At 48.5% G+C, this 24,943-nt stretch overlaps 1 protein-coding gene across 5 annotated transcripts; it reads right to left on the bottom strand.

The window, feature by feature from the left end:
• Positions 1-1,098: 1,098 nt before the first annotated feature.
• Positions 1,099-24,446, bottom strand: Med12 (mediator complex subunit 12). Of its 5 annotated transcripts, none has more exons than XM_051179494.1 (46): positions 24,142-24,446; positions 23,520-23,624; positions 23,110-23,301; positions 22,818-22,977; positions 21,996-22,177; positions 21,728-21,838; positions 21,362-21,616; positions 20,707-20,853; positions 20,279-20,378; positions 20,033-20,169; positions 19,676-19,807; positions 18,774-18,900; positions 17,245-17,474; positions 16,874-16,954; positions 16,586-16,756; positions 16,238-16,382; positions 16,020-16,070; positions 15,608-15,726; positions 15,281-15,424; positions 14,678-14,841; positions 14,353-14,484; positions 13,779-14,006; positions 13,459-13,603; positions 13,164-13,284; positions 12,629-12,730; positions 12,416-12,529; positions 11,981-12,156; positions 11,640-11,819; positions 10,619-10,690; positions 10,036-10,169; positions 9,711-9,872; positions 8,982-9,093; positions 8,728-8,817; positions 8,096-8,205; positions 7,773-7,908; positions 7,063-7,224; positions 5,523-5,900; positions 5,155-5,305; positions 4,809-5,014; positions 4,572-4,649; positions 4,428-4,482; positions 4,265-4,352; positions 2,317-2,551; positions 1,717-1,860; positions 1,447-1,528; positions 1,099-1,291 (listed from the first exon to the last, which is right to left on the bottom strand). In XM_051179494.1, exons 1-46 carry the CDS (start codon positions 24,238-24,240, stop codon positions 1,248-1,250), a joined length of 6,489 nt encoding a protein of 2,162 aa, XP_051035451.1. In that variant the 5' UTR covers positions 24,241-24,446; the 3' UTR covers positions 1,099-1,247. The 5 variants fall into 5 exon arrangements, with proteins under 5 accessions (XP_051035451.1, XP_051035452.1, XP_051035448.1 ...); XM_051179495.1 differs by having other exon boundaries at positions 4,818-5,014; XM_051179491.1 differs by having other exon boundaries at positions 4,265-4,482; positions 24,142-24,445.
• Between the last annotated feature and the right edge of the window lie 497 nt (positions 24,447-24,943).

Here is a 24,943-nt window from a genome sequence, read left to right as displayed (position 1 = left end):
GTATGTGTTGGATTTACCATACCAGGGAGCCCCATTTCTTACTCACAACTTGGGCAAATCCCACGTGTAGGAGAGCTTTGTGGGCTCAGAAGGACTTTTAAAAACAACTTGGATATTGATTGGCACTCCTGCTTTTATCAGTATACTGAACACTTCCCAGTGATAGTGTGTAACTACAGCTTGGAGCGTCCCCTTCAGTTGTCCACCAACCACCTGGCTTGTATAGTTCTCTTCTAGCCCCAGCTGGGCAGACCAGAAATCACCATTGTCATAAAGCAATTGGGGTCTCCAACACAGCCCTGGGTCAAATGCCCAAGGCAAACAGGTCACAAAGAAGTTGAGAATGACCAAGTCCTTGTTCCAAAAGTGACTCTGAAGGGAGTGAGCAAGAGTTACCCTGGGAAACTGCCAAGGTAGGTGTGTGAAAACATGAAGTTCCAATAGCAAGCCACAGAGAAGCAGGTGTGGCTTTTTGCTGGCCTCTCTTCCTGCTACAGCCACTCTGGACTTCTGTCACCTACTCTTTGACATCATACCCTTAGAGAGCAACTTCTCAGCCCAGAAATGTTTATCTTCGGGCAAGTTCTCTAGCCAGCCTGATGTATGATAGGGACCATATGAGATGACAAAAGAAAAGGTATTGTCTGGCTTTTGTCCCTACTCTCAGCTTGTTTGAGACCTAGTATCTGGAGTGTTGTTGAAGGATGATGGTGTTCCAGTGACTTCTCTCCAGCCCAATGAACCCCCTTCTTCTAGTGTTATGTCCCCAGTGGAAGACGGCCGTAAAGAAGCTGCACTGTTTAGTTGAGGAGGTAAGCTACCCCAAAAGAACTTGAGGGCTTGGAGCTCATTGCAGGTTGCTTTTGAGCAGGAAGAAAGGATAGCAGAATTCCAAAATGGAGATGGTAGAGGGTGAGTGGCGGGAGAGAATATGGAAGGCACGAAGGCTCTGAGTTGTTCATCCTTTTCCTGGCACTCTTGGGGGGACCCTTCCATGTGTAGATTCACACATTTCCTTTGCAAAGAAGCTCTATGTATTGGGCGCAACAGCTCTGGGGTCTCTATATAAATAATATACAAAACCCAACAGTTCAATGCTTCACATTAACAAAAATACTAAAAATTCATTAAAAATGGAGCCTGAGGGAAGGACCCCAACCACTACTGGAGTTCGCCCAGGAAGGGGACTGGGAATTAAGCAGAAAGGCTGGGCCACATCCAGTGTACAAGCTGTTCCTCCAGGTGACTCAGTAGCGTCCAAATATGTTGGTACTGGGTTGTGGCTGGGTATCTGTGAAAAATGAGGAAAGCTAGTCAGATGGGAAGGGAAAGGAAAAAGGGGAAGGGACTGCCATAACCTGGGCCTGAAGCCAACACCTCAGCCAACTCTGCCTACCCCATCCCCACTTCTTCCCCAGATTCTTCCTGGGAAGGAGGCAGGCTTACTGGAGAGCTGTTGTTGAAGCTGCCGGACCAGAGCTGCTGTCTGTTGCTGCTGCTGGGTCTGCTGAAGCCCCTGCCGCTGGAACTGGGTGGAAATGGAAAGTGGAAGATGGAACTCCACCCTTCCACCTCCGTCCTCACCCATACCTCCTAAGCTATTAGTGTCGTGCCTATCCTCCCAACACTACCCCATCACACACTGTTCCTAGTGTAGGCTAGCTGTGTGCCCATCCTGTGCTATTCTGGAGCCTGTGGCTAGAGGCCCACGGCTACCTGGGGCTGGGACTGGGGCTGGGGTTGAGGAGGAGCTGCCTGCTGCTGCTGCTGCTGGTGTGGCTGCTGTTGCTGTGGCGGCGGCGGTGGCTGCTGCTGCTGCTGCTGCTGCTGCTGTTGCTGCTGCTGCTGCTGCTGCTGTTGCTACAAGCACACAAGGAAATTTTAAGAAGAGCTATGACTTTGTATTGAAAAGATGGGAGCAGGAAGGGAAAAAAAAAGGGAGTTGGGGCCAAGGAACAGTGAGGGAACTCTGGGTCCACCTCTGAGAGAAACCAGTGTATTTGGCAGACAGTGCCTACTTGCCCCCTAACTGATACTCAGGAAATGAAAAGGAGGGGAAAGGAAACCACTTAAGCACTAGGATCAAACCCAATATGGTGATGTAGGCCTGTAATTCCAGCATTCGGGAGGCCGAGGCAGGAGGATTGCCTTGAGTATAAGACCCTGCTTGAAGAAAACAAAGAGTACCACCATACATCACCCATTCTGCTGGGTACTTAGCACATTACGTCATGTTTCGTCTTGGGGACAGTGTGAGAAGACTCTACCCTTTCTTTCTTGGGTTCCTAAGTCTCAGACACAATCCCAGGGCCTTACCCGTAGGATCTGCTGCTGCTGCTGCTGCTGCTGTCGGATGTGGTACTGCTGCTGCTGCTGCTGCTGCTGCTGTTGCTGCTGCTGTTGCTGCTGCTGCTGCTGCTGCTGTTGCTGCTGCTGCTGCTGCTGCTCAGGCAGGATGGAAGTTGAACGGACGCCTGCCTGGACACCCTGGGCACTCAGTGGAGTCATAGTACCCATCATGGGTGTCTGCTGCAGTGTCTGGTGTGAAAACCTCCAAAGACAAGAGGTCCAGGGGTCAAAGCACAGGGCAGAGAAAGGGGGTGGTACAAACCCTGGGTCCCTGACCTGAAAGAAACTAACAAGTCATTGTATTCATTCCTCTTGGCACTAGCTAGAGGAGCCCTTCTGGAGTCTGACAGATTTCTAGGTCAGGGAATAAAACACAAAGACAATACTCCATTTTACTGTCTCATAACCTTAATGCTTAGGAATTTTTCAATTCTCTTTCAGCTATTTTTCTCTTATGAAAAACAGTCTGCACACGATAAGCAGTCTATAAACACCTATCCAGGGTTTTGTGGTTGCTGTTGTGCCCCAGAAACACCCCCAGTTTTTCTGCTACTCCATATGCCTATTCTACCTAAATCTGCCCATCCCTGACAATCGGCAGCTGGGCTCCCTCGCTCATCTTCTCCCACCTTCCCCTACACTCTGTCCACTCTTTCCACTGTGCCCTCTCACCATGCCAAGCTCCTCCTATCACTCTACTGAGCAAAGCAGTCTTTGCCGGGGTGTGTCTCAATGCTGTAGCTCACTATTCAATGTCATATGCCAGCTTGTGCCCTCTAACCTTTCCCCTGCTCCTTCCCTAGCACAAGTTTCACAATACATTTAAGATCTGCTCCTTCCTGTCTCCAGACACTCAATCCAGTCCCATGTTCTTGCTCATGCTGCTACCTTTACCTGGAAGGCCCTTCCTTTCCCCCTTCCCATGAATCCCATGAATCCCAATCGTAGCTATCCTTAATGGTCAGCCTCAATCAATGAATCTTTCTCCAGTGACTCTCATCTACACCCATTTTTTCTCAAGTCTCATTTTATATTTGTTGGCACCCAACTGAACACTTGATTATGTCTTTGTTCATACCATCCTCTAAACATTCTTCTGCATGGTTTATTCTTCTTCTTCTGTGTAAGACCTCTACTTCTCAACTAGGGTCAAAGAATCTTTGTGGTGAGGAACCTTGTATGTTTTCTTCACTATCTTTCCTCGCTCTATTCCTTACATAACGTTGGCTACACAGCAGGCAATTAATCAGCCCACTCTAGAATATTCTGAATCCTAAGTTGCAGAGTCTCATGACAGCTAACCAGGTCTTAACTAAGATTTGCCTAGAATTAATCATGAAATTTATTTTTTAGTCCATTTTAGAGTTTAACTGCTTTTTCTCCCCTTGAGACAGGGGTCTCATGTAGCTCAGGCTGGCCTCAAACTCATTATGTAGCCAAGGATGATCTTGAACTTCTGATCCTCCTCTTGAGTGCTGGTGTTGAAGGTGTGCATCAACACATCAGGTTTTATGTGGTGCTTGGGAATCAAACTCAGGACTTCATGCATGCTAGGTAAGCATGCTATCAACTAAACTACATCCTCAGCCCTAGAGTTGCCTATTTAATACAGGATTTAGGACTCCTTATTCCTTACTATGTCTAAAACCCCTAGATCCCTTCTTATCAAAGTTAGCTACATTTGCTTCTTCTTTCAGGTCCTCAAGGAAGTGCCAAGGTTGTAAATGCGAGACTATTGGTCTCTAGGGTCCGTTCCAGCTCAGGTTGTTTGTGGTAATGGTTATGGGACAAGATTACTGTTCCTGAGCTCTCCCAAAGTTCAGGCTTATCTATTACCTCAAGTATGGGATTTCCCAAATCAGATGCTTGCTTATATCTCAGTGCCCCTTCCCAGTTCACCACTAACTTTGGATACCTTTGAGTGGAAGTCAGTCCATGCCCATAGGTTGGGGCCTGCTGATGCACATAGCCACTGGGCCGCTGTTGCAGGTGGCGAGTAGGATCTACAAGAGTAGGATTGGTAGAAGGGTGGGTGCTCTGATAAGGTTGGCTGGAGTAGCTGGGGGGCACCATGGTACCTGCAGGGCCTGTGTGTTGCTGCAATCCCACATGAGAAACATAAGAAGTATAGCCCTGGAGAGAAGGATGAGAGAGAGTTGGGGCATGAGGGTGTATAGCAGCTTGGTCCCCTCTCCTTGATGTTCATAGTCTCGGGCACTTACCTGGGAAGTCTGCAAACCGTAGGAAGAACTAGGAGTCATCTGATGGACAGATGACTGTCCCAACATCCCCTGACTCTGCTAAAGGGAAAAAGGAGAAGTCAAATTCAGGAAATGCTTTCTGCCATGTCTTTCATACCTCCTACCCTGCGTGTTCTTGTGAAGGTCCCAAGTATCTCCTCAGTCTTGTGACCCGCCAAAATCCCTCTCCCTGAAAGTCCTCCCTACTGCCCCTCTCACTATCTTTGCCTGGAGCTGTTGGCGAAGGCGCTGTCCCTGGGGCACTGTGGGTTGCTGCTGCCGGTACACAGAGGTCTTATAAGATGAGGGTTCCAGGCCCATGACAGTAGTCATAGTTGTGGGCAGCACACCAGGGTAAGTTGGTCGAGTTGGCAGCTTCTGCATTGGTAACCGCACTGGGCGGTATGGGTCCACACGAGGGCCACCTGGAAAGGAGAGCAAATTGACCTCTCTGGGATCTTCATCCCTTCAGCCTTTTTTTTTTTTTTTAAAGTTCCACCTATCCAGATCTCTGTTGGGGAGGGAGGAATGTTCAATTCTACCATTCCTAGTGAGTAGCACTTACCAGCAGGTAGTGGTTGATTCTGAGTGTACAGGCCTAGGGAGTTCTGCCTATAGTTAAGGTGGGATATGGAACCAGGATTTGCATGGTGCAGGAGGTCTGGAGGTACTGTCACACCATAGGGGCCACTCCGACCCGGGCCCATGCCATAGTCCTGCATGGGTGCAGAGGACGAAGGTTACAGCAGTTCTGGGTCAGGAGGTAGGAGAGGTGAGCGAGAAGGGTGTAAGGAGGAGCGGCCCTGATACAGTCACTGTTATCATGATTGTAATGGCGCCCCTTCCCCATGTACCCCATACCTCCCTTAAACAAACTTTAGCTCCCTGCTATACGAAGTTAAGAGAGGGGGGAGATCGGGATGGGGGACTAGCCTCTGACTTGGTGGCTGGCTGGCTGCGTTTTTTGCCCTTGGTGGACTTCTTCTTGCGCTCCTCGGTGCTGGGAGGAGCAGCCCCCTGTTTGTCAGTCTTGGGGGGCTCAGGAGCCTTTTTCTCAGGCTCTAGTAGGGCAGGGGCTGGTGGCTCCTCATCTTCCGGGGGCAGTGGTAGAGGTTCCAGGTAGTAGGCTCTGGGCCGAGGCCTCAGGTGTGTGTGGTAGAGGAGTAGCCTCTGCTGCTCCTCCCCTCGTGCTACTCGGCGGTCCACCCGGACTGTGCCAAACCAGGCCCAGGAGAGTGGTGCTGTTGATGGCTTCAAGCCCTCAAAAAGATCCCAGGGAGAGATCTTTTGTTTGGTGGAAACTTGTAGACCCTGCTCCAGAAAAGGAGAAAGCAATGAGCTGTTGAGATTTGGAAACAGGAGGCAGGACCTGAGAACTTACAGAAGCAAAGGGTAAAACAATCTGCTGACAAGTTTTCAAACAAGGAAAGAGTTCTAAGTAGATCAGGAGACATGAGCAGAAGAGGAAAGACAAACATTGACACAGACATATGCAAGAGAGAACATTTTTGCTGGGACAGAGTTGAAATGCAGGAGAAAGGTGTAATGGGGAAAGGTAAAGCCAGGAGCAGACAGGGAAACAGAGATGCTGGGGAGGGGAAAGGCTGACAGAAAATGAGAGGAATAGAAAGTAGGGGGGGCGCAAACGGGGAAGGGAGAGGAGGAGAGGAGGGAGGGGGAGGGGAGAGGCAAGGAAAAACTAAAGATGGCAAAGAAAGGCAAAGAAACAGAAGAGAAAGACAGGGGGCTGGAGAAGCAGGGAGGACAGAAGGAAGAGAGACACACTGATGAAGAAGGGGTTCCATTTTGCATTTTAAATTCTGCATCCCCTTTTCTCCCTCTTCTATGCAGAGTAATATGGTTAATCAAGAAAATACTGAAACTAAGGGCTGGAGAGATGGCCCAGTGGTTAAGAGCCCTTGCTGCTCTTGCATAGGACCGAGGTATTTTTTTTTTTTTTTTACCAGAATCCACATCAGGTGGTTCACAACCACTTATAACTCCAGCTTCAGGAAATCCAACTTCTGACCTCCGTGGGTAACTATACACAGAGATGGCATACATATGCTCATATACATCATTCTTTTGATCTAAATATTGAAACTGACATGGAAAAAGGGAAGCAGAGTTGGGCAAGTAGACAGACATGAGGAAAAGAGACAGTGTCAGCAGAATGGCGAGAGGGCAAGAAGACAGGTGGACGGAGAGGAGGGGGAAGCGGGTGAGGGTTAGGAAGAGATAGGCGGAAGTAGAGCAGAGTCCAAGATAAGGGTGAGCCTCCAAAAGAAGGGGAGACAAAGTGTAAGGAAAGCTAAGTACTTTGCTTGAAGCCCCAGGTGGTTTGTAGGTTTTATTGGGGAGAGCCTAATGGGCTCCTGAACTGGGTGTGTTAGCTGAATTGTGAGATTCAGAAATAAAAATAAGGTGCTGGGGGGTGGGTGGGTAGAGGGCATGGCGAGACAACAGAACATGCCTCTTTCTTGAAGATGGAATCGAAGCCAGCGATCTTGTTGCCCTTCGTGTCAATAAGAGAGCCCTGTGGCTCACAGGTAATGACATCTCTGTTCTGCTTGGGCAGTGGCAATAGTTGGTGAACCTTTTCCAGACTGTCGGACTGGCGCTCCCCCAAGTCCTTCTGCAGGAACAGGAAGATAGGTCATGAGTTCAAAGATACAGAACAAGAGAAGCAGGAAGTCTTAAGGGTAGCACAGGACATAGTATGTATAAAGAAGACACTCAGAGTTGGGCACAGTGGTGCACATCTATAATCCCAGCACTTGGGAGGCTGAGGCAAAGTATTTTGAGTTTGAGGGCCAGCCTTGGTTATATAAAGAGCCACCTATCTCAAAAAACAAAAAATAATCTCAGCACTCATGAGGCTGAGGCAGGAGGATTGCTATGGGTTCAAGTGCACTATGGGCTATGTAGTGAGTTACAGGACCACCTGGGTTACCAAATGAGATTCTGTCTCGAAGCAAACAAACAAAAAGAGTAAATTCAACAAAAGGCAATGGCATTCAGTAAATCCACATTGCACAGACAAAAAAGAACAGTCAGGAAACAGGGAAGAAAGGGGCTCAGACCAAAACCAGTCACCTCACTACCCGCTCCCAGGCCACACAGCAAACAGAGGCAGGGTTGAGTTTCCAGCACCCCAATCTTGTTCTTGACTCCCTTGCTCACCTGAAGCTTCTTCACCAAGTTCATATATGCACGTTTGTTTTCCTCCATGCTGCCCTGCGAGATGCTAGACATGTCTGCAGCCAATGTTCCATTGATAAGCACACTCAGCATGTCCAAAACAGTAGTGAAAAGCTCACTGTGCCAGGCACGGAGAAAACCAGAGAAGCAAGAGGTTAAGAAAATCAGGCAGGAAGGGATACTCATGACGTTATCCTAAGGGGTCTGAGACTATGTGGGGAACTCAGGGCATAGAGTCCGTGGTTCCTGCAGGTAGTATGCGGTAGGGCCTCCAGGGCATGGCCTGCAGGGTTGGGGATGCTCACTTGTTAGACTGCATGTCCACAGTGCCGCTGATGATGATCTCCAGGAGAAGCTGGGCCCACTCTGTAGTCTGCTGGGTACTACGCTGCACTGTGTCAAACATGCCCCCCACCTGCCAGGACCACAAAGAAGTTAGATGGTTCAAGGTGATAAGTGTTTGAGAAAAGCTTAGGTTCAAACCTGGTTCAGTGGGAACTGAGACCCCTGAGGCCATGTCTCATCATTTGTACTTATGATTTACTATTCAGTCTTGGGTCAGTGGCTGAATTTGATGTATCAGGCTCTGTTTCCTTATACTTATAAAGAGATGGGACTTGTACTAAACAAATTCCATAATTCCACTCACCGGTCCAAAATAAGTTTCTAGTATTTCTAGAGCTCAGCCAGAATGTCCAATACTGAGGCAGGGTGACTGAAGCTTACAGGGTATTCAGTCTATTTGACCCTGGCCACAGGGGTTCAAGTCCTCTAACCATTTAAAAAGGTTCTGTATCCCTTAAGAAAGCAGGGTTAATATTGGAAGACCTCAAAGAACCTAGGGTCTCCATTCCCAGTCCTGTCTTCCCCAATCTGGGGCTTCCTAACTGTATTTCCAGGCCCACCCCATCTCCCTTCACTCCAGATTCTCCCTTACCAGGTTGAGCCGCAGTTTGAGTGCCTCATGCATTAACTGCTTTGGTTTGCAATCATCTAAGTACTGGTTTTCTCGCCAATTGATCACAATCTAGGATAGAAACAAGTTTAACACATGCTCAGGGATCTTCTCCTTTCTAGTCCAAGTCATCAAATGTTTTTATCAGAAAATAATGAAGGGTCCAAGCACATACTGGCCTCTTAGGTGCATCCTTCCCTACCCTGACACCACCTCCATGGCCCAGACACCCATACCTGGTGCACCTGGCTGTGGAGAGAAGCCAGCAGTCCCTCACGTTGCTCATCCTGTCCTTTCAGACATGTCAGCACCAGTGATAAGAAAGGTTGCTGGCTCAACAGGGACATGCTAGAGTCATGAGGAGGGGAAGGGCAGAAAGAGGAGACTGCAGATCAGGCAACTTCCAACTTTCTTGTCCCAGATTCTACTCTTAAAACATTTTTTACATTTCATGTCTGTTTTCTCTGTATTTGTTTTATTTTGTGAGCATGCATGTGCACACGCCATGCTGTACATTTTGGGAGGTCAGAGAAAAACTTGCAGGAGTTGGTTCTCATCTTCCACCATGTGGAACCTAGGGATCAAACTCAGGGCTGGCAGCAAGCATTTTTTTTTAACCCACTGAGCCATCTTGCTGAACCCTAGATTCTACCCCTAAGATGTGACCTCCTGCTTAGCTATGGTATTCAGCTCTTGATTTGCCACTTTCTTTTCTCTCCAACTTTCTCTGTGTAACAGTTCTGGCTGTCCCGGAACTCACTCTGAGGAGAAGGCTGGCCTTGAACTCAGAGATCCACCTGCTTCTGCCTCCCGAGTGCTGGAATTAAAGACATTTACTACCACATTCCACCCAACTGCCACTTTCTCATGAGGTCTGTTCTCTACCCTGAGCCCCAAAGTTTTCTCTTCCCTGGGCTTGCCACCTCCTCTCCTTTCTGCAGTCCTCACCCAGAGAGCCCCTTTACCTCTTCTGTTTTTGTCGATCTCGTTCTTTCCGGGAAGAGGAACCCAGGTGCTGACCCTTTTCTAATTCCTCCCCAGCAGCTTTCAATACGTGACCCTGGACTGAGGTGGGCAGTTTGGCAATGAGAGGGGCTACCAGCCACACACCAGAACGTTCTAGAGAGCTAGAAGACAGAGGACATGGGCTTAGAGGAACCAGGTAGGCAAGGTTGAACAATCTATCATTTCTTTTCCCTGCACGTGCCCAGCATCCCCATTTCGAGAACATCATTTGTGCCATCAGTAGAAAAACTCATGAGAGACAAATCCTAACATGTTTCTACCCACCTTAGCACAGGTTTACTCTTGCTGCTGCTGGGCATGTTGCTTGCTGTACTTCCAGAAGATGACCCTGTCTCTGCTGACTGTTGGAAAACCTCAATTGTGGCCTTGGCAATGTTCTCCAAGAGGGAGTTCATCTCCTGGGGAGGATAAAAAGTACAAAAGTGCTAACTAGACAGCTAGCAGCGAGGGGAAACATGACAGGAGAGATGGGAGATGAGGCTGAAGGAGAGCATCATGGCAGTCGACAGTAGGGACATAACTGGGGTGCTGTGCCCTCTTGTACTTCTGTATTTTTACAGTTCCCTACTGTCTTCTCCTTTGCAAACCTTCTTACAAATCTCTCTGTGGCCACAGAAACAGGCTCTATTCCTAGCACAGCCATACTTTTCCACAGCTGAAAGCTCTCCAACACTCTCAACCCATTTCCCTTATCAACAGCTCCCTGTGTCTGCCATTTTCACACCCTCTCTTATCTCTTTCAGTCAGGAGCCTGAGGGCAGGACCTCAGTTCTAAGATGGCTGATATCCCTGACAAGGGGAACTGGAAGTGGGCCTGGGAAAGGGAGGGCCTGGGAACATTACTTACATTGTTGGGGGTCTGCTTGATCATCAGCTGTAGCTCCAAGGAGGACTGGCGCATGGTCCACTGGTCCAAGTTCTGGTGGTTAAAAACCCCATTCCCAAACTAGTCATCATTGTGTTTTATGGCTAATTCCTAATCCCCCATAACAGATTCCTAGAAATTGGGAAGTGCCCTCTAAGTCCTTGTCTTTAGGAAAGACTACATTTAAATAACAATACAAAATCACTGAAAATTAGCATAGTTTATATGGTTAAAAAATGATTCCATAGCCCCCCTAGATTCCCGGTGCCTCACAAAGTTCTGCTCCATGCCTACCCTTTAAATCCCTAATGTTAAGGTTGAAACCTGACTCTGCTGTTTCCCATCAGCTGCTCAAAATCCCCCACAGGGCCTTTACAGGAGCTCTCTCAAAGTCCTGCAGAGACTGCAAGCTACTGTTAGGAAATCTCCCTCACAAATTAGCTCCTCCAGGCTAAAAAGACCTCAGCCATATGTCTGAAGTATGATAAAGTGAAAGGGCACAGGCACACCTGAGTCCTCAAACTGGCCGTAAACATCCTAGCTCATGAGACCTTGGACAAGCCTAGCAAGCCTCAATTTCCTCGCTGGCCAAATAACAATATTCCTATTCACTTCACAAGGTCAGAAAGATTTAAAAAAATGAATACATGGTGCAATGCATGTAGCACCCATGCATGAAATACATTTCCAACCATAGTAGCTATTACCATTCACTCCCTGAATCACAACCAAAGTGCCATATATGCAAAGCAGAATCCAGGCCTCCAAGAGGCAAGTCTTCCCACCGACGAGTTATAGTCACTGCAGACAGTTGAGCAGTCATCTAACAGCCCAACTCTTGACTCCAGACCAGACCACTAGATCTGCTCCTAAGCCCATGCTGGAACTGTATTTCCTTCTACCATTCTCCTCCATGCTTATTCATCTTCCTGCTTACTGAACAGTTCCCCGTTTCTAGGTAGGGTCCTGCTGTTTCTCCCAGCAACCCAGCACCTTGGCCTACCTTGAGAATACGCTTAATGCGCTGCCGCTGGGGGTTTTCTCCATCTTCGTTGTCCAGCAGTCGATGTGGGTAGCAGATGAGCTGCATGAGGCGCTGGGCCTGGGCACTACTCAACACTGGATCTTGTAGATCATTGCTATCCTCACACAATGACTTAAGGCAACGCTCTCCTACCCATTCCTAAGGAGACTGATAATTAGACTGCAGGCAACCCCGGGAAGTTGTGCCAGGGTCAGGTAAAGGAACCAATGTATATCAGGGAGGTAGTGTGGTCATGAGCTAGAAACAAGACTATATTACACAGAAGCATTTAGGTGGTGTGGGGGGAAGGTGAGACTGACCTGTTGGCAGATGCTTCGCAGCACGTACTTGGCATAGACATCCAGACTTGCTGTCTCCACAGAGATGTTGCGGCCACCCTGCCTCCGACCAACACTACCACCTCCTCCCTCCTCTTCTGGAAGTTCCTCTGTTCCTCCTGTCACAGTGAAGCCTGAACCTTTCAGCTCCGCATCCCCTGTGGTTCATGGGTGGGAGATAGGGAGGGCAGACTGCGATCAGAACACTGTGTGGAAACCTGCCCTGGCCCACAGAGGCAGAAATTCCCCAAATGCTGCCCTATGAAACAGAAATATACAGAAATATATTTCCCTCCCCCTTTCTCCAAAGGTCAGAGAGACCACCTTTGGGAGGGAGAAAGACTGTCCCTGTAGTTCTGCTGGCACTCCACCCTATATACACTTCTGGCTCGTCTCTCTTCCTACCCCCTTGCATACCTAGTACAAACACAGCCTTGAGAACAGCAAACACAGCTCCATCCACGATGCGGTTCTGGGAGGCAGCCAGCAGGTGGCGGTCACAGGAGGACCGGATTCCAACGGTAGGTTTGTCTGCAAGGGAGCAGACGTGAGGGGAAGCAAAAGTAAAAGCAGTGGGTTGGGAGAGCCACAGTTTCTACAGCTGCCTGGGCTCCAACCGGAGTCACTTACTTCCATCAGACTGGCAAGGATTGAGTTGTGGTGTCTTGAACAGGTGGAGGAGGATGCGGCAAGTTAGCCGGGCCCCTGGCTCAGAATCCTGCTCGCTACAAGCTAAAATGAAGACAGAGCACATCTGAACAGAATGAAGCCAAACTCTAGGATGCATGTGTGTATGTGTGCTGGGAGGGGGAATAAGGTGAAATACAAGTGAGGCGAAAGGACAAGAAACAAGATAACCCTGAAGGAGAAGTGGAGCAGAGAAACGTTATACAGCTGAAGGGTCAAAGACCAAAAAGGTTCATAGGCTGGGTGGGGGCTCATGCTCAACATGAGGGAGGTGTTGGGTTCCATCCCACGACATACACACACAGTGCAGGGGTGTTCTCAGGGCTGCCATTTCAAAATAGGCCCTCCAAGCCTGCCAGCCTGGTGTGCAACAAAGAATTGGCCTGGGAATCGCAGCAGGGTGTCCCATATGGTTATGAAGTATGTATCAGCACGTGGTGGAGACCTGACATTCTAGAATTATGGACTGGGACTTTACCAGCATTGAGGAGTGAAGGGATAGCAGCACAGCGAATCAGGTCTTCCAGGAGCAAACACTGTCTGGCGATGAGGATGGCAACAAAAGTAGCCAGGGAATCATGAAAAGACAAGTCACTGACCTGAAAAAAAGCGGACAGGCACTGGGAGTCAGCGTGGAGGGAGGAGACCTAGCCAGTGTGCCATGCATGCCTCCACTCTCAACTCTGACCCGCTATGGCCGTGAATGGGGCCAGAGCTCTACCAAATAGGCAACTGTCTCATTCTCCAGCAAGACCCCCACCCCAAAAGCTTACGTCTACATTGCACAGGAGATCGTTGAAACCACAGGTGCCATTGTTAGAGGAGCAGCACAAGGCCTTAAGGACTCCTAACCACTCTGCACTCAGTGACTTGCAATAGCCAGTCAGCTCGGCACACAGGATTGCGATGTCATTTACCCTAGGGAAAAGTACAAAAGCCCTCAGGAAAAGTCTTGCTCTACAAAACCTCAGACTCACAACTTTCTGTCTCTGCCCCAGTAACCATGAAAGGTCTAGTATCTCTCAGGTAAGCCATCCCTCCCAATATTGGATGAAGGCATGACGACCATTCCTCAACTCAGTATGCCCCATACCTATCAGGATCGTGATGTCCCACACAGACATGCATAAGAGCATTGCAGACAAAGCTGTAGCGGTTGGCAGGGTTCTCACTAAGACTCTTGCCTAGCCCCGTGTAGGTGAAAGTGTGGGCAGCGGGGTTCTCCAGAGTGTCAATCATGAACTCCGGTGCCCAGCGCATATTGGATTCTGACGGCTCCACATTGCAGTAGATGGTGTTCTTCACTTTTGAGCAAAAGTCACTGCAGGGGTAGGGGAAGGAAACAGCAATACTGAAGGAGGTCTGGTAGGGTACAGGGATGGGCAGGAAAGGGGAGAAAAGAAAAAGAAAGGAGTGAAGGATGGAGGACCTTGGGAGAAGAAAAAGGGAGCTGGGCCACAGCAGACATGGCAGGAAGGGAACCACATGTGATTAAGAAAGAGTGGCCTGTGAAGGCAAGGAGGAAGAAGGTTCACTTTCAGCAATGAAGTAACAAGTGAAGGACATAGTCCATAAGCGATCCCGCACAGACAGCTGGGCGCTGAGGTGTGCGGTAATGGGAAGGAGGTAGGACTAGCCCCGTTCTCTTACCCCTTCACCTCTCTTACCTGAAGAGCTCCCCAAATTTGCTCTTTAAATGGCTACAGGAGGTATACAGATCATAGAGATAAGCAAGGATACAGCGCTCTGCAGAGGAGCCATCTGAGCGGTTCATCCCATGTTTCACTACACCACAGAGCCTGTCACAGAGGCAAGGTAGGGAGGGTCAACAGGGGTATACAGGGCCCAGGGCACGAAGGCCCTGGAAACAAATTCAAGTGTCTCGGTACAGCTATTCCTACCCATACCTTAGCAGCGGACTCTGCCCCAACTGTGTGGATCCACATGTCCTTCCCAGGCCATTCTAACTGGCTTTACCAGAACCCTGCTTACCCCTCAAACACTTGTGCCATCTGGTCCTGGTTGAGGATGAGGCAGGCATGATAGTGTCGAAGGACAGCCACAATACATAAGCATAGGCTGGTTGTGTAGCTGCCCACCAGATCGGAGGATTTGAGAAGGAGCTCGGCCTCAACCACACTCAGCTCATTCAGCAGCTATCAGAGAGAAATGGAGGTGAAACATGAGAAGAGGCCCCTTTCACTGGACATAACCCCACGTTCTGGGAGGAACTGGACATGGCCAAGCCTGAGCCTCTTCCTGCTGCAGCCACTTCAGCACAGAAGGGTTGAGTTAGCATGTACCAGTGTCCTGCACTCTACTAGCAGTATCTCTAAGCAGTCTCCACGACAGCATGCTCTAAACTCTACAGGGGGAGGATGGTCTGTACCCAAAGCTGTAATGTGTCTCTTGGGGCTCTCCAGGGAGCACTGAAGTCCCTATTCTGGCGGTCTTAGCTCATGTTCCACTCCCAATGTGCTAGCCTTTTGACCATCCAAATAGCCTAGGAAACTGACTGGAGCCTCTACTCTTGTGTTTCTGACCCGATATAGCATGATTTCTTTCTTCCGCCCTTATCTGCCCCAACTTCCCCACCTGAATGGCAAAGTCGATGAGGCCACTGATGCTCAGTGAATATTCCATGAGGTCGAAGATGAACTGCACATGCTGCACCAGAGGCAAGTGGTATGACATGCCAAGGGCAAAGCTCGTGATCTGCTCCAGAACATTCCGGGAGACCTGATAAGGGCAGTGTGAGTGAGACAGGAATGGAAGGAAAGAAGACCTAGGGTAGCAGGAAAAGGATGACGGTGGAAGGGGATGAGACCAGCAGGCTTGGCCTACTTAGTAGGGGGAAGATAAAACGAAAAGGAAAACAGGACAGGAGGCCAGAGTGCCAAGGGGGCTGGCTTGGGCCCACACCTGAGCCGTGACCTGGTGTTGGTCATAATGAGAAAGGTGCTGGAACTTAGCAAAAATATCTTCAGCAGTGGGGAAGGCTTCCGGCCGGTTGCGGCGTCGCTTCTGCCCATCCTCCCCACCTGAGGGGACAGTTGAAAGCATTGAGTCAGGACAATGAAGAAAACTAGTGGACCAGGGGCTGGGGTAGGGGGGTGGTGAAGGGACTATGGTGGGGACAGAGGAGGGGAAAGGGGAAGGAGGGAAGTAGAAAAGAAGGGAAGGGCAGTCAAGGAAGGGCCGGGCAGGGATAAATGGGATAATGAAGCACAGGTCTAAAGGACCACAGACTCTGTGGACCTCAGAGGAATGTATATAGGGAGGTGCTAGGTTAAGGGGGAAGGGGGAGGGCAGTAAGGGGCTTACTGTGAGGTACCTAAGAATGTCAGGTCTCCAGGATTCAGAGGCACAATAGGAGCAAGCTGGTCTGTAGAGGGGGGGAATGAGGGGGAAGTTTCAAAAGGACTAGAGCTCTCAGGAGACTCCAAGAAACAGGACATTGGGACATGACTGGGGAGTGCCCTACACTGGGCATGGGAAGACTGACTAGGGCATTCTTTGGGGGGACTTTTGTTTCAGGAGACTCAAACCCACCAGTTTCTGCTGTCCCCTTGCGGTTCAGAACCTTCAGGATATCCTTGGTAATCTTCTTGATGGCATGGCGGGCATCATCTCGCTGCTTCCCCACCCCAAACAGTACGACCAACCGCTGGTTGCACTCATGGCTGCATGACTCCTCCTGCATCCCAGCAGCACCATCAGATTCCATCACAGGTCTCCTACCCTCCTCTTAAAAGCATGCTTTGTGTCTCTCAACATTCCCATGTTCAAGCCCCTTCTCGAGCACACCCACACCCTTGGGACCAGTCTAGACCCTCAGCAAACTCCTTGAACGGAAATCTGGGCTCAAAACAGACTATCACATATGTTGGACAACAGTACCTGTGGGATTGGAAAATGTGTGGCATACTGCACATGTCGTGGCTGGTCATAAAGAACCCCAAGTGTCCCCTCAATCTTCTCTTTGGGTGGGGGTTTCACTTCCTTTTCGACATCTGGTTTCTCAGGGGATGGGCTTCCCTTCCCCTCACAAGGCATAGTAGGGGAGAACAACTAAGAGGGTGGAAGGACAGAACATTCAGGAGAAGCAAAAGGAGGCATAAAGAAATTCCAAAAGGAGGCATAAGGGGAGAATCAAGGTGCTAGATTCTTCCATGCTCGGGATCTTACTGAGAAATCGGGCTTCTCCATGTCTTCAAACAGCACGCTGGAACTGGGGTCGATGTCCATAGATTCAGAGAGCCCTGGATCCTGCAGGCATACAACAAATCAAGAGCTGCCTTAGTCCCAGTACTGCTTCCACACTGTCCAGGAAATGCTGATTGAGAACTGGATCAAGGAAGCGTGAGGAAAAGTCCAAGCTGGGGATTCAAACCTCGTCCAGTTACTTAACCAGCAGGCAAAGCCTCAATTTACATCTGCTTTAAATGGAAGGTAGGAGTGCCTCACACTCTTAGGTACAAGAGCTGCTCAGAGGCTTCTAGAAGCTGTGAAAATGGGAATGCCAAAAGTACTAATTAAGAGCAAGGAAAAGGACACACCTCTAGCTTGCTACTGCTGCTGCCTTCAGCCTCCTTGCGCTCTGGGTCATCAGCAGGATCATCAAAGGGTGAGGGAGGCCGAGGACCAGGGACTCCAAAAGCAAGATCCCCCCGAGAGATGAGAGTGCAGGTGTACATGTTGTGGGAGAAAACATCGTGTCGGATCAGTTCACAGAACAGCAGTACTAAATTAAAAAATTCCACTCTCTCACTCTCACTGCGAGGATCAGCTAGAAAAGAGGGAATGAAGAAAGATAAGTTAGCAGAACACCAGACAAAAGAGATAGGGACACAGCTCAGTAATGGTACTCTTAGAACACTGCAGAGAGAGATACCCCTGAGGCAATTACCAGGACAAACATCAAAACAAAGATCCTGGAACTGCCTAGAGATAAAGCAAGGTGGGTAGGGCTGGAAACGTGTCTCAGCAATTAAGAACATTCTCTTCCAGAGAGCCTGGAGTTTAATTCCTAGCACCCGCTTGGCAGTTCACAATTGTCTATAAACTCCAGTTCCAGGGCATCCGAAGCCCTCCACCAGCCTCTGCAGGTACAACATGCACATGGTGCACAGGCATAAATGCAGGAAAAATACTCATACACAAATATTTTAAAAAGGATGGTTGGCTACACCACTTAATGCTGTCCACCACCACCTCAGAACAATCAGATTATCTTTGATCCTGTGTATATACTGAAGATGATTTACTCAAATGTTCTTGTGTTAATTCTTTGCTTTTCTCTATTCTATTAAAATTATGAGACCATCAAGGAGTCGAACTATGCCTAAAAGTAATTCTGCATAGAGTCCAAGACAGATATGTAGACCCGAAGGTCTTTCTTTCCTTTTTTTCTTTCTTTTTTTTTTCTTTCCCTACCTTCCTTTCCTTTTTCCTTCATTCTTTTTCTTTCCTTTCCTTTTTTTCTTCCTTTTCCCTTTCTTTCCTCTTTCTTCTGCTTTTCTTTCTTTCTTTCCTTCTTTCTGGTTTTTTGAGACAGGGTTTGTGTAGACTTGGCTGTCCTGGTCTCAAACTCTTGTTTTTTTGTTTTGTTTTTATTTATTTGTGTGTTTGTTTGTTTGTTTTCAAGACAGGGTTTCTCTGTGGTTTTGGAGGCTGTCCTGGAAATAGCTCTTGTAGACCAAGCTAGTCTCAAACTCACAAAGATCTGCCTCTCTCTGCCTCCCATGTGCTGGGATTAAAGGCATGTGCTACCACCCAGCTTTGACTGGCCTCAAACTCACTATCTGCCTGCCTCTGCCTCCTGAGGGATTGAAGGTGTGCACTACTGCCCAGCTTTTGTTTTGTTTTGTCTTTCAGATAGAGTTTCTCTGTGTAGCCCTGGCTGTCTTGAAACTTGCTCTGTAGATTAGGCTGGCTTTGAACTCAGAGCTCCACCTCTGCCTCCGCCGAGATTAAAGGTGTGCCACTACTGCCCAGAGGCACCAGAAGGCCCTTCTTTGTGTTTTCTGATGACATGGCTTATAACTGAATCGAGGCAAAGAAACTAGAAGATTATAGGTGTCCATACTCAGCATGGGAGCCTGTGTATCCAGAAACTGCAGGAGGACATCCTGGAAAATGGGTGCACTAGGAGCAGAAAGCGAACCAGAGGCGACTGAACCCTTCTCATCAGCTGCTTCAGATTCTCCACAACGCTGCAAGACAAGAGAACAAACTGAGGGGGTGACCTTTCACTCTTCAACGTATAACCTTCGAAGTGACACCTGTCTTGCCTCCATCCCATACTTTTCATTCCTTTTGCCACCTCCCAACTACAGCCTTGATCTCTTCTCTAACCAATTAATCCATCAGCTCTTTTCTATTTGTGCCTTATGTCCTTAACAATCCCTGTAAGTTCTCTACCACTTTGTTTCTTTGGTTTTGTGAGGCAAGTTCTCACTATGCAGCTCTGGCTGGACTAGAAGTCACTCTGTAGACCAGGCTAGTCTCAAACTCATAGAGATCAGCCTGCCTTTGCCTCCCAGGTAAATGCTTGGATTAAAGTCATGCACCACCATGACCAGCATTTTTCTAAAACTTTTTTTTTTTTGAGATAGAATCTCTCTAGGTGTCCCAAGCTATTCAAGAATGCGAAAGGTAGACCAGGCTGGTCTCAAACTCAGAGATCTGTATGCCTCAGGCTCCTAGGTGCTGGGATTAAAGGCACATACCAGCATGCTTGGCGTCTTTTATCTTTTGAGACAGTCTCTCTAGCTAGCCCTCGTTGGCTTTGTAACCATGATCTTCCTGTATGTGTCTTTCAAGTGCTGGAATTACAGGTATGTTGCAAGGCAAGAGCTCCTCTTTGGTTTCTTTCCAATCCCTCAGGTCCAATCCCATTCCCACTACCTCAATCAATCACTCCATTATGTCCAAACCCAGTTAGACTTTTTCCATTGTGTAATTTACTGCCTTTTCTTAGCCTCTAACCTCAGCCTCAATTTCGGCTTGTCTCTTCTCCAGGAGCTTGGCTACTACCATAGCACGATGCCGACCAGAACGCTTGCAGCTAACAGCCCATTCACATAATAATGAAACCACAGCATCATCATCTGAGGAAATCTGTAACCAAAGGATTTGACAAAGATAAGTAAGGGAAGGCTGGGGACAAAAGAACTGAGTTCCTTTTTGTTCAAGAATAGGCCCCACCTAAAAACATTGTAGGCCCAGGAACCAGGAAGATCATCACTTCAGGAATCTGCTGCTTTCAACAAGTTACGAACCTTACCCTTATACAGACCGCTTCTCCTGCAATGTTTTGCTCTTTCTGTTTCTCTCCTTACTCACCTCATGACCATCCTTACTAGGCCCCAATCCAAAGATTCGGTTACAAAGGGAGTCAAGGGAATTACTAAAGTCAGAGCGTTCAAAACTATGGCTGTCCAACACTTCTAAAGTATGGAGCACCCTTCCAATGGTGAAACCTGAGGACAAACAGTAAAGGGGAATTAACTAGAGATAATGCATTCAGATTCTCAGATATCTATGAATCCATCACCCATCCTTCCTTAGCTTCTGCCCTCTGACACCTACCTGCAGTAGCTTCCTGGCACTTATCAAAAGACCAGCGAACCTCAACTGCTTGTCCTCGCTCCTTGATCTGCTGTTCAATCTCTCGCAATTTTGCACGGACCTGCAGTTTTTTTTTTTTTTTTTTAAATGAAGCTTTAAGGAAACACCCAAATACATAAAAAGCTGAAAGAAGTGTAGCCGAAAGCTGGACATGGTAGTGTACGCCTGCCTGTAATCTAGCACTTGGGAGGCAGAGGCAGAAAGATCACCATTAAGTTTGAGACCTGACTGGTCTACACAGCAACTTTCGGGTCAGTGAAGGCTACTTAGCAAGAATCTGTCTCAAAAACAAAACAAAAGCATAAAACAGTAGCAGACTCCAAGTCACTATTTGTGGAAAAATAATTAAGCATCACATCTCAACTTCAAAGTTGAGTGTTTAAACTTACCTGCTGAGTGAAGGCACTGTTACCCTCTGGCATGGGCAAATTGGAAGGAGCAATGGGCAGGTGGTCAAGTGGTGAGCCAGTCTTAATTCTGCTATCAGTCAGTGAGTAGTGCCAAACTAGAGCACTAGGGCAACACAGGAGGATGGTCTGCCAGACAAATAGATGAATCAAATCCAATCAGCATGGCTACCTCTCCAGAATCCCCACTTGAGACCCAATTCCTTTAGGTTTTTGCATCTTAATTAGGTTTACTATGACTGAGTCCTCGGGGAAAGTATCATTCTTGATTCTCCTCCACCTCACCTTCCTCTTCTATTATTATTTTTATAGTATTTTCAGAAAAGCTTTCATTTGGCTGTGTAGCTTAAGCTGACTTTGAACTCACAGTCCACCTGCCTCTTCTTTCCAAGTTCTGGAACTACGTGCATACACTATCATATCCAGATTCTCAGGCACTTTCCTAAGAAGCTTTGGGTCTACTACTTAGTCCTAGGAGAGAGTGTCCAAAATCTCTAAACGGGAAGATCCCATTACAGAGAAACACAGTTCTTGAACAGGTACTCAGTGTTTGCTCCCACCTCTGGGTTGGACTCACCCCCATTCTCCAGGATGAGCAGTCAGTTCTTTATACTTTCTTGGGCCCTCTAGTACCTACCTGAAGGATACAGCTGAGGCCAAAAACCAGGGGCCGGTGCTGAGGGCACATAAGCAGGTCACTAAAGGGAGTCGAGGGTGTACTGCTAGTTGGGGGTTGAGGTGCAGGGGTAGTGGGCAGAGAGCTTGTTGACTGAGCAGATATAACATGAGATGAGTGGCTGCTCACGCCATCCAGCTGTAGAGCCAGTCTCCGGGTACAGAAGTAGGCAAGGCGGCGGGACAGATAGGCGGACTGAACAAATTCCCCTGAGTACTGTGAAGACATGACCAACAAAGCTCCTAGTTTTCTCCAAGAGACACTGCTCTGATGTCTAATTCTTCCTCAAATCCCTTCAAATACTCCCTCCCTAGGACTAGGTCTTACTCGAAGCAGTAGAGGAAGCAGCAATTTAAGCAATTCATCCTCTCCAGGGCGTATTTTCTCAAAACATTCAAGCACCCAAGTCAGGAACTCATGCCTGTCCAGCATTCCATCCTATGGATAGCAGGGAACTATTAGAGGTAAGGCAGATAAAGTAAATGGAAGGATGAAGAGAGCCACAACAGGGGCAAGGTAACAGGCAAATTCCATTCTATACCGACAGCACAGGATAAGGTGTAATTCAATGCCATGTACATGCCCTTGCTCCTACCTGAAACATGAACATGGCGAGCTTCTCATTGTAGTCCCACTGCCTGATTGCCACCTCTACATCATGAGGCAAGGGTCCTATAGTAGAACCACAGCCTCCACTTCCTGCGGGCCCTGGCCGATAATAATCAGCCATCTTCTGCAGTTGTTCCCATAAGTACTTTGTGATGATTTGGGTCCATTCTAAAGAAAATATGGAAAGGGAGCTATTTTATACTATTCTTTTTGTTTGTTCGTTTGTTTCTTTGTTTTAAGACAGGGTTTCTCTGTGTAGCTTTGGAGCCTGTTCTGGAACTTGCTCTGTAGACCAGGCTGGCCTCAAACTCACAGAGATAAACCTGCCTCTGCCTCCCTAGTGCTGGCATTAAAGGTGTGTACCACCACCGTCCAGCCTATTTGATGCTATTCTTAGGCTTCAAGTACTTCATATTCCTTACCTCCACCCACAATCATCAGTTCTGAGCTCTATTCATCCTCTTAGCCTGTAGACAAATGCCACCTCCTTAAAGCAAGTAATCATTATGTCTACTGAAGTCTCAAAGAATCTTCTGTCTACTCTTTTAGCACTTACCACTTTCTATATTTAATTACAACACACATGCCTTCGAATCTCCACTAAGATCCAAAGAACAGAGATCATAGCTGGTTACCTTTACAACCGAGGACCTGAACACAGCAGATAAGCAAATCACTCCATGCTTACCAATTGAATGAGTGCAAGATTCATGCAGAGGCAAGGAAGACAGACTAGGAAGAAGAATTACTCTAAGGCTCCATCACTCCCTGAAGCCATCAGTGGTACACCAGGTGTGCAGTTACCTACCAGTGAAGGGGTCAGCAGTATTTTTCTTCTTAACCTTAGTCTCAGACATTGCTGCATAGTAGGCACACGTCATCTTAATGAGCCAAGCAGCCCGCATCACAGGCACAGTATATTTGGCTAAGTACCCAAACACTTCTTCCTTCTTACTGAAAATGGGGACCTGGATGGGCGTCACAAACAGCAAGGTCTTTATTACCCCAGGAGCTCATACCATGTTGTTCAATCTCAGAACATAGGTAGATACCTGACACATTCCCCACCTTGACCTTAAGAACAGGAAACAGTACCTCACCTTTTTGGCTAGGTGTGTGAGTGGTTTGGTGCCAGCCAGGTCAGTGAACCAGGTGTTAATAGCACTCTGAGATCGTGCAGTCACCAGCCAGAAGTTGTCCTTCTGGTTCATTAGGGACTTTCTTCGACCAGTGTCAGAGAGAGTATTACAGCGTAACTTCTCTGCGATAATGCTGCTGAAGTTAGAACTGATCTAAAGGAAGAAAAGTATACCTCAGGGTGGTAAGAAAGGGCAGATAGGTGGTCCTGCTTTTCATGTGAAAATGCCAATGTTGTAGCACTGGGCTATCAACTGCACTGGGTTATGAACTCTGCCATTTAGGTTATCCCTTTAAGTTTTCCCAACCCAGAGCCTTTGCTTCTTCTCAGATTCTTCCAGCCTTTTCCTTCAGCCTGGCAGGGTTGTCTCACCTTGGCAGGATTGAAGTTGACGTTCTTGGCACTGCCATGTTCATCCCCAGAGACAGCAGGCTGGTTATTGAAACCTTGTTTTACATTCAAAGCCGTCAGTTCATCCTGAGGCAGAAAAACAGTGTTTCAGCTCACCCCCATTCGCCTTGTAGAAGAGGGTTGTAAGAAAGGGCAGAAAGGAAGGTAACAAGGGAAAAAGGGAGGAGGAGGATTCCGAGTAGAAGAGGTTGTTATTTAAAGCCCAGCCCTTATGTTCATTTGGACCCCACCCTCACACCCACAGTCAAAGAGATTCCCACATCCCCCAGAGTGACCTCAACATCACTCTCCCCTTGCCGGCACCTCACCAAGCTGGCCCTAACAACTTTCTAAGGTTTGTGTGTGAGCGCCCGCCTGAGTGTGGAGGGGGGCACCGCTGGCATGGCTCATGAACCATTGCCTGCTCATCAACCGGAACTGCTGGCAGACCCTACTCTCCAGCCCCAGTCCACTCTACTCTTCCCCCTTTTGGGACTTTTGCTCTCACCTAATCGCCCCGCCCCCCCTTCCCCGAACTGTCAGTGTCTCTTCCTATACTAATCACCTGCCCAGACCCCGCGGGAGCCGGGATTTGTGAACGCACCTCCTTCTGTTTGGGATCTTGAGGGTACACATCGGGAGGCCCCAACCGCAGCCGCTTCAGGGGTCGGTGCTCGTAGCTCAAGATCCCGAAAGCCGCCATCTTGCCCAGCCCGAACCGCCGGAGGCGCCTGCAGGGCCAGGCGAGGTGGGGAGGGAAGGGGCGGAGGGCCGAGGACGGGAGGGAGCGCGGGGACAGCAAGCCGGGCGGCGGTTAAGAGGACCGAGGCCGAGAGAAGGGGGGTGGCAGAGGCGGGGCACGTTAGAAACTCTCGATTACTGCCGGAAACTGCCGAGGGACGCTGGGTACCGTCGGACAATACTGACTGCAGAGTGGGTGGGGCCTCGCCAGCGCGGGGCGGAGCCCCACGGCCCGGGAGTTTCGGGTCCTATAGGAGGGAAAGTCAATTTCACCTATTAGAAACCCTCCCGCACGCCTTTGCCTGAGGCACAGATCTGAAATGGGGGAGGCTGCCGCGATGCTGAGCTCTAGCTGGAACTGGCTTCCCGTCCCCTCACTCAATTGTTGGCCTAAAATAAGTGCTGGGGATGTTTACTTTGGTTAATAACTGCATCTTTTACTAATCACTAAGTTTCTTAGTTCCTGCATCCAGATAATGGCTATGTTAATACTTCCCTCAAAAGACAGTTGTAAAGATTAGAGATTACTATTGTTTTAAAAAGTGCCTGTGGTCTGAGATACAAAAACATCCTGTCTCACAAAAAGAGAAAACACCCATATAAAGCTGAAATGCTTCCTTCCAATCTCTCCAGGATTTTACAGCCTCTCTGCACCAAAACACCCT

The sequence above is a fragment of the Phodopus roborovskii genome, unplaced genomic scaffold (assembly GCF_943737965.1).
Source record: "Phodopus roborovskii unplaced genomic scaffold, PHOROB, whole genome shotgun sequence".
NCBI lineage: Eukaryota > Metazoa > Chordata > Mammalia > Rodentia > Cricetidae > Phodopus > Phodopus roborovskii.
The sequence above is the reverse complement of the archived record's forward strand: the minus strand, read 5'-3'. Positions and strand labels throughout refer to the sequence as shown.

Excerpts from the sequence above, each read along its gene's own strand:
- Med12 (XM_051179491.1), bottom strand. The coding sequence starts at position 24,240 with ATGGCGGCTTTCGGGATCTTGAGCTACGAGCACCGACCCCTGAAGCGG. Across the intron at positions 8,818-8,981 it reads TCCACAGCCAGGTGCACCAG|ATTGTGATCAATTGGCGAGA; the intron begins GTATGGGTGTCT and ends TTTCTATCCTAG. Across the intron at positions 1,861-2,316 it reads AGCAGCAGCAGATCCTACGG|CAACAGCAGCAGCAGCAGCA; the intron begins GTAAGGCCCTGG and ends GTGTGCTTGTAG.